The sequence below is a fragment of the Coccinella septempunctata genome, chromosome 5 (genome assembly GCF_907165205.1).
Source record: "Coccinella septempunctata chromosome 5, icCocSept1.1, whole genome shotgun sequence".
Lineage (NCBI taxonomy): Eukaryota > Metazoa > Arthropoda > Insecta > Coleoptera > Coccinellidae > Coccinella > Coccinella septempunctata.
Window position 1 is genome coordinate 4,615,312 of NC_058193.1, and position 9,341 is coordinate 4,624,652.

A 9,341-nucleotide genomic window follows, 5' to 3' on the forward strand; every position below is an offset into this window, starting at 1 on the left:
TTTAACTTTTTCAACGACCTCCTTTAGTTTCCACAATAAGCTATAGGGACACTTCAACCTAGACACCTAGTACAAATATAAGCTTTTGCGAGCTGAAAATCTACCCATAATCAAACAAGGTTTTAGCCTTGAACACTATTGAGTTCGGTTTATATTGTGCCTCTCAGATTATGATCCCGTATCCAAACAAAAGCTTTATTTTTCATGATCTGCTCTTAACTGAAAACTATTAACAATATAAATTCCTGTGAATTGAACAAGTTTGTGAGAAATGAACTGTTATTATAGAACTGTGCATTTCACTTATCAAAACGAAAACAGATAAAACCAAAACTATGGCACTACAACGATAATGAACTCAACAAATTCAGCAGGACATGTATGGTGAAATAATGAAGAATTTTCAAGAGAGATATAGAGAAAATCGAAGTTAATCTAATGTAAGAGACGGCTTAAAGAATTCAAAAACAACTACGAAACTAGAATCTCACCTTGGAGAACGATCAATGTGTGATAAATTGAATGACAACTTCATTCTATAGTTCGAAAATTATTTCCAAGAAGTGATAGCAGCAATGGATTTCAAAGAGAACAATAACAATATGAAACAAGCGAAGAGTTCTCTTACCCTTCTACTCGTTCGAAAACCTATCCCTATACAGGCTGGGCAAAATTCGTTGTCTACTGAAGGGATCTCGAGAACTATAGCAGCTAGAATAAAACGGATGACACATTCTCTAGCTCTGTTTTCCTTTCTATTCTTAATCTGAAAACACATCCAGCCTAACGGTCATAGATTTGGAATTATGAACGAAAATTGAGAAATTGTCATTTTTAATGAAGCTGAATAACTCGCTTATTCGAACTCTTATTCGAAATCCGTTGTTACAATCTACAGGCACTTTTTCATGAGGAATTCGAAAATGATATTAAGACATTTTTCGATCCAAGCATTTTCGAAATACCAAAGGTATTTCTGATTTTTCAAATGTAAACTATAGTTGAAAGTTCCTTCATCTTGCTCCAATTTTTTTGCTGATTTCAAAAATGTATCATATGTTGCTATTCACATAAATACAACGTAAAAAAAAATCAATACTTTTTCCTGCTTTTCGATTTTCTGTTGAATTATAAGTAGGCTGGGTTACCATAGCAACCGTTAAATATGCATTATATTTTGTGAACCTGGGCCTCTATGACTTGAATCACGGATTGCTGAATAAATATTTCGATGAGTAATTTGCTATCGTTTGTTTTTGTTCTCGCGATGTTTGGCATGCTTATCTTATGATGGTTCGTTGACAGATGTACCTATTTTTCATCATCTTACTTTTGTAATGAATTTGATTTATAATATAACTGTCTCGTGAAGATTCTTTCACAAATAGAAAAAAGATAATTGAATACATCTTCTTCTTTAATAATCGGACGAAACTCTTTTACTCTCATTGAAAAGGTATCGATCTTGATATCGATATATAAAAAAAATAATTATTCGTCAGTTGGTGATTCCTATCGCAGAAGGTTAAGTTCACATAGGATTATGTGGAGTTCACGAACGATAATGCATTTTCAACGGTCGCTATGGTTACGCCAGCCTACTGAAAATTCAAGAGTGAATCGAAAAGCAGGAAAAAGTATTGAATTTGTTTTCTTACGTTATATTCATGTGAATAGGGACATATGATACATATGATACAGCAAAAAAATTGCAGCAAGATGAATGAAATTTCAACTATAGTTTACATTTGAAAAATCAGAAATCCCTTTCGTATCTCGAAAATGACTAGTTCGAAAAATTTTTTGATATCATATTCGAATTCCTCATAAAAAAGTGCCTGTAGAATGTAACAACGGATTTCGCATACGAGTTCAAATAAGCGCTTCATTAAAAGTGACAATTTCTCAATTTTCGTTCATAACTCAAAATCTATGAACGTTAGGCTGGATCTGTTTTCAGTTTTGGATTAGTCAAGAAAAAAGAGCTCGGGAATGTGGCGTCCGTTTTCTTTTAGCTGCTATAGTTCTCGAGATCCCCTCAATAGACAACCGATTTTGCCCACCCTGTACAATAAACTGCTTCGTGATGCTCTCGTATACAAAGAAGGGCGGTGAACGCAAATGATCAAGATATTGTCATTTATTTTCCATTATCATAATATGTTGAATCATAGAATAGAAAAATGATTTATTTCAAACACGCCATAATGCATAAAGTTATCATGAATGCTTTTAAATATATTCCTTGAAAAGTTACGGTACTTTCAACATAAAGGGTTAATTCTGACAGTTCCACGTATTGACCGCTAATTGCTTTTTAATGCCCTTTCACAATATTCTTCTCCCTCCACAATACCTTACCATTTAAGTGCAGGACGGAGTCCTTTGGCTTCAGTATATCTCTTGAAGTTTCGAAGTGCAGCATTTTTTCTTGAGTGTGATTTCTGTCAATCTTAAATTTGTGTTTTGAGAACTTGTTGGTCAAACAAAATTTTGCAGTAAGTATGAAAGCGTTCATTTGAAATTCATAAAATCTAATCAATATTGTCTGGTGCATTTTTCTTCAACAGTTACCATAAAATATTCATGATACTTTCATTCTTGTTGGTTGGCATATATTTTCAAATAACTCAAAGTAGGTAGTAGATAAATACTAAATATTTTCATGAATAAAATCTGTTCTAGAATAAATTATGATTATGAAATCTTTCATCACAAACAATTAAATTGTTATATTGGTTATTTTTCTATGATACCGCGATTGCAATCACATATTTCTAGTTTCCTGGAACGAGTAAAATAGCTTGTGAATTATGTGTGACGGAATTTTGTTTGTATAGATGATTTTCAAAGCTTGCTGTGAAATCAAAATACTCTTTATCAAGATTATTGATGACAATCTTGCTTTTTTCTGGATTTGTTCTAAGAGTTATTTCAATTATTTTCAGATATGCCACGACTTGTGTCACGAGCAACTACAAGGAAGCACATCATGAGGGAAGTGTATGACTACTCACCACCTGCCGAAAATCAGCAAATAGTGAAAATAACGGCAAGCAAAGGGAACAATCTACACGAAATAGAGACCGCAGATAAAACCAGATTTCTTGTGTCCATGCCAATGAGATACCGCCACTACATGTGGGTTAAACGTGGTAGTTTTGTCATAATACAACCTATTCACGAAGGTGTTAAGGTCAAAGGTGAAATTGTTAGAGTTTTGATCCCCCAACAAATAAAGAATTTCAAGGAAGACAAAATATGGCCTGCTGCGTTCTATGACAAACAAGAATTGGAGGAGAGTGATGATGATAATGACGATGATATCCCAATGAATACTAACAGAGTACAAGCAATGATCGAAATTTACAGTGACAGTGATTCCAGTGAAGATGATCCTAGTGATAACGATCAGAGTGACGATGATGATAGTGTTGGTGAAACGTAACCACCTTCGAAATTACTTATTCGAAAACCTGTATAGAATGTAAATATAATTAAGGAATTGCTGATTAATAAATTTTTCTGAAAATCTCCAAATTTGAATTCTTTCATTTCAATATGAATTTTTAATTCTTCCTAAAGTAGGTTATGAAATTTCACTGCCGTTCGATGTTTTGTAACTGAACATGGCACTCAGCTTGTAACAGATTGACGATATGTGAATAAGTATATCAGTAAACCAGTGGCGAATCAATAAAACTGGGACTCCCAGAACAAAACAAATTTTAGGCCTCTACTTTGTTGGATATATGTAGTATATTTTTTCGGAATTCATATATTCATTTAGTGATGATTTTCATTTGTGGGATAGCAGCAATATTCAATTAAATCGTAAATTCTTTTTTCTTGCTCAAGCGAGAAGAGAAAGGTGGTTTAAGATGCATTTTTTCTTATTCAATTTATTTCGATTTCAAGTAGGTAATGCCAATATTTCAAGAAATTTCTGATTACAGTAGGTATCTTAATTGTGAAATTATATATTGTCGAGTGAAATTCTGAGTCAAAATTGAAGATCTATAAACTGTTGATGATCTTCCATATATTTATACACTATTTCATCTCTAATTTATATATTTTCAAATTCGTAAGCCTTTTATAATATTTATTCATAGTTTTTTCACTAACGTATTATTGAATTTCAGTTCTCCTGATGAAGAGATTCTAAACAAATAATCTCGAAAGCTCGAGCAAGAAAAAAGAGTTCACGATTTAATTATTGATTTCTGCTATCATATATATTCATATTATCCTGATTCTCTATAGGTACCGAAGTACCCCTAAGAAGCTCCGAAAGCTTGTGGGAGTTCGGAGAATCAGTTGTGTTCTGTGTAGGCTTTGTTACTGTGTCCTTACGCCACCTTAGGCACAGCACTGTTAATTTGAACCCAACAGTGAATGGCATCCCGTAACAGTATGGACTAGAAAATTCCTTCTCTAGCCCGGGATCGATCTCAGTACCTTGCGGTTGCGAAATTCTGAGCGGACGCTTCTAACCAACAGGAAAGAATTACGAATCATATTCATTTAATATGTATATAAACCTTCAAAACATTATGAATATAAACAGGCCACATAGAATGTAACACTGAAATAAATTTACCGAATCGAATCGAATAAGTTGAGAAAGAATATGAAAGAAAACGATTTAGACCATTTAGTACTGATAAGAATAAATAAGATATTCGCAACAGTCACACCAAACAGCTGCATGAGTCGGAGTTTTTGGAAAAAAATTATTATTTGATGAGAAGGATATGGGATATGTTTAGAATTGTATTTCAATGTCATCTTTTCAAAACTGAATGAAAAATGTTCATATAGCAACTCTCCTTGTTTTGGCTGTGACAATTCTTATGCAGCAAACGGTGAAAGATTCATTTCATTTGAAGGGTCCCCAAGAACTTTGTGCGCTTATAAAAAGATCGGCATGCTTTTGGAACTGATGGTAATTTACTATAACATTTTTTATTGTGTATTTTCGTAAAAACATAACAGATATAATTTTCTTCTTACTATCGACCACTATTCATCAATCGAAAAAATTATTTCACATCTGAGTTACAAATATTTCAAGAAACGACCAAGAGTAAAAAAAGAAATAAATTGTACAATCTTGGCACTTTGAAATTCAGACAAGTCTGAGCTTGAACGGGACTGACACTTGAATATGTAGGTATTTGTGATTTGTAGAATTACTTTTCATTCTACTAGACCTAGATCGATCGAAGTCAGCTTCAACTGAAATTGTTGCATCGTGAACATGTTGGGTTGCCTAGGCGCATAGAAAAACATAAAAAAAAAATTCGTTTGTCAATCACGCCAAAAATAACGTAGGACGCTTCGAAAGGTTTTTTGAAAAACAAAATAGTCTTCTGTAATATCGCCGCATTTATCGCACCATTTGTCATCTCTATTTAAATCATCTATATTAATTGAACCACAGTGATATTAAGCAGTTTTAAGTGGTGTAATTTGTGCCTTCTAACACATTTAATGCACTTAACCTTTAATTTTTTTCAAGCAGTCAGTTATCCATGGGATATTTTCTTAAATTTCTATAACTACAAAAGAGTTAGGTTGCACACATGAATGTCGTTGCCATGATAATTTTTCTTCTTGTAATGGTGCCTCTTCGTTAACAATATTGGTGATTATCATGGCGTGCATGAAATGCTTACTGTTGTTGTGTCGAACCATATCCGTAAGTTCCTTAGCCACGATTTATTTCGTCTACCAGGCCCTCTTCTGCCCTCAACCTTTCCCCGCAGAATGAGCTGCAACAAGTCATATCTCTGGCTGCTTCTCATTATATGCCCGAAATATTCCATAATCATTCACCAACTTCTACTTGTGCCTTTGTGAACATCACATATGCACTTTTGAATTGTAAAAAATAGATGGTTACGATAGATTTTACCGGATTTTACGATGCAAATATACCTATGCAATTGCTTAAAAGCAAAGAACTGCTTCTTTAATTGAAAACTCCTCTTTCTAATGTTAATATTTCGAGATCGATGGTTTATCAAATGGTATCGAATATATTCAGTGGAAGCAAATTAATGCGATGTTATATCTGAATCTAGTCGACTCATATTTTTTCTGGATATAAATATATGAATATAATATAAAAAAGATGATATAAAGTGGATGCTGAGGAATTTCCTCAAATTATATCCATAAAGGTGGTGGTCTTGATAATTCAAAAAATGAACACCCTATAATTAAGACACTACTTAATAATTAGGCGAAAGATAATTTGGCGTATAACAAGGGAAAGATAAAACTTTTCGAAATTTTTAATCGTCTAAAGATGGTGAATAAACGCAAAATTTCATGCTATCAGAAGCACGCCAATGCAGTCGTCATCTCTTTCTTCCTAAAATTTTCATAATATAAATGTTTGAATGAAAATGTCAGGTCTGTATTTCTGGATGGAACTTTGATTTACCAACACTGACGTGGGACGTCCTAAGCTTTCAGTCCGAGAGAATGACCACACTGAGAAAACAATTTATTAACTAAAATGCATATATATTAATACGTATAAGAAAGCTTGCCATCTATTGGTCGACAAGTGGAGAATAATTTTTTTTTTTGATGTTAACAAAAATAAATTGATTATTTATTAACTATATATTTTTGGGAAAAAAAGGTTCAGACTAAGATAACAAAACGATATTCATTTCTATCAAATAAACAATATTTGGACCAAATAAATTAGGCCTTAATAAATTTCTCAATATACCTTATGTTTCCGCTTTGCCATATTTTAGAATTGTGTTTCAACCTGTTGCATAATTTGCAAATTCATGAATGATAGAATCTTCCTAAATGGCCACCATCTGATGCCAAACTGTATATCGAGTGTTTTATATAATATTATACTATATAGATGTAGAGGATATCTGTCTGAATGAACCATTTATGATGCAGGTACATAATGAAAAGATAATAGATATGAAGAAGCGGCAGGGGAAGTGGATTTTCTGAAACTCAATGGTTAATTTGGCAGAATTTTTTTCTGAGTTTAAGTGCACATCATTCATTTTAAAATATCGTAGAGTATATATGGAAAGTCTTTGATTGAGATTTAAATTTTTTTATTTTTCTTTTTTTATTCGCGTTGAAAACTGATATGCTGGTTCAAAATACATGATGTATATACCCTTCAATAGGGTCTCATAAATTTTCATGGCACACCCACAAATTCCGAGACAAAAAATTCAATACAGACGCTCAGAAAGTGCAATAAATAAACTTGTTTTCTGTTTAATCAGATCTATGTTTTTCCACAAAAACGATATCATTTACTTTCAATCTATGAATGTTCTTCATGATTTGGCAAAACCTGTTTTATTTGTAAGAACAATCGACTAAACAATTGTTTTTAAATTTTGAGAGAAACCTTTAAAGCATTTCGATAATTACATACCAATTTGCATCAATAAAATATGCCAACATGATATTCATTCATGGATTCTGCCATCTGCGGAGGTTACGGAAAGAATTCCATAGAAGAATATACCGCAATAGAAATTCGTTGTCTACTGAAGGGATCTCGAGAACTATAGCAGCTAGAATAAAACGGATGACACATTCTCTAGCTCGGTTTTCCTTACTATTCTTAATCTGAAAACAGATCCAGCCTAACGGTCAAAGATTTTGAATTATGAACGAAAATTGAGAAATTGTCAATTTTAATGAAGCTGAATAACTCGCTTATTCGAACTCTTATTCGAAATCCGTTGTTACAATCTACAGGCACTTTTTCATGAGGAATTCGAAAATGATATTAAGAAATTTTTCGATCCGAGCATTTTCGAGATACCAAAGGTATTTCTGATTTTTCAAATGTAAACTATAGTTGAAAGTTCCTTCATCTTGCTCCAATTTTTTTGCTGATTTCAAAAATGTATCATATGTTGCTATTCACATAAATACAACGTAAAAGAAATCAATACTTTTTCCTGCTTTTCGATTCTCTGTTGAATTATAAGGAGGCTGGGTTACCATAGCAACCGTTAAATATGCATTATATTTTGTGAACCTGGGCCTCTATGACTTGAATCACGGATTGCTGAATAAATATTTCGATGAGTAATTTGCTATCGTTTGTTTTTGTTCTCGCGATGTTTGGTATGCTTATCTCATGATGGTTCGTTGACAAATGTACCTATTTTTCATCATCTTACTTCTGTAATGAATTTGATTTATAATATAACTGTCTCGTGAAGATTCTTTCACAAATAGAAAAACGATAATTGAATACATCTTCTTCTTTAATAATCGGACGAAAGTCTTTTACTCTCATTGAAAAGGTATCGATCTTGATATCGATATATAAAAAAAATAATTATTCGTCAGTCGGTGATTCCTATCGCAGAAGGTTAAGTTCACATAGGATTATGTGGAATTCACGAACGATAATGCATTTTCAACGGTCGCTATGGTTACGCCAGCCTATTACTGAAAATTCAAGAGTGAATCGAAAAGCAGGAAAAAGTATTGAATTTGTTTTCTTACGTTATATTCATGTGAATAGGGACATATGATACATATGATACAGCAAAAAAATTGCAGCCAGATGAATGAAATTTCAACTATAGTTTACATTTGAAAAATCAGAAATCCCTTTCGTATCTCGAAAATGACTAGTTCGAAAAATTTTTTGATATCATATTCGAATTCCTCATAAAAAAGTGCCTGTAGAATGTAACAACGGATTTCGCATACGAGTTCAAATAAGCGCTTCATTAAAAGTGACAATTTCTCAATTTTCGTTCATAACTCAAAATCTATGAACGTTAGGCTGGATCTGTTTTCAGTTTTGGATTAGTCAAGAAAAAAGAGCTCGGGAATGTGGCGTCCGTTTTCTTTTAGCTGCTATAGTTCTCGAGATCCCCTCAATAGACAACCGATTTTGCCCACCCTGTACAATAAACTGCTTCGTGATGGTCTCGTATACAAAGAAGGGCGGTGAACGCAAATGATCAAGATATTGTCATTTATTTTCCATTATCATAATATGTTGAATCATAGAATAGAAAAATGATTTATTTCAAACACGCCATAATGCATAAAGTTATCATGAATGCTTTTAAATATATTCCTTGAAAAGTTACGGTACTTTCAACATAAAGGGTTAATTCTGACAGTTCCACGTATTGACCGCTAATTGCTTTTTAATGCCCTTTCACAATATTCTTCTCCCTCCACAATACCTTACCATTTAAGTGCAGGACGGAGTCCTTTGGCTTCAGTATATCTCTTGAAGTTTCGAAGTGCAGCATTTTTTCTTGAGTGTGATTTCGGTCAATCTTAAATTTGTATTTTGA

At 32.9% G+C, this 9,341-nt stretch overlaps 1 protein-coding gene across 1 annotated transcript in view; it reads left to right on the top strand.

Annotated features, from left to right (window-relative positions):
* Positions 1 to 3,448, top strand: part of LOC123314348 (probable RNA-binding protein EIF1AD) — a 30,930-nt gene extending 27,482 nt beyond the window's left edge. The window contains exon 2 of the mRNA XM_044899598.1: positions 2,949 to 3,448. Within this exon, the coding sequence (XP_044755533.1) occupies positions 2,951 to 3,448 (498 nt within the window). The 5' untranslated portion in view covers positions 2,949 to 2,950. The remainder of the gene's footprint in view (positions 1 to 2,948) is intronic.
* Positions 3,449 to 9,341: the final 5,893 nt, after the last annotated feature.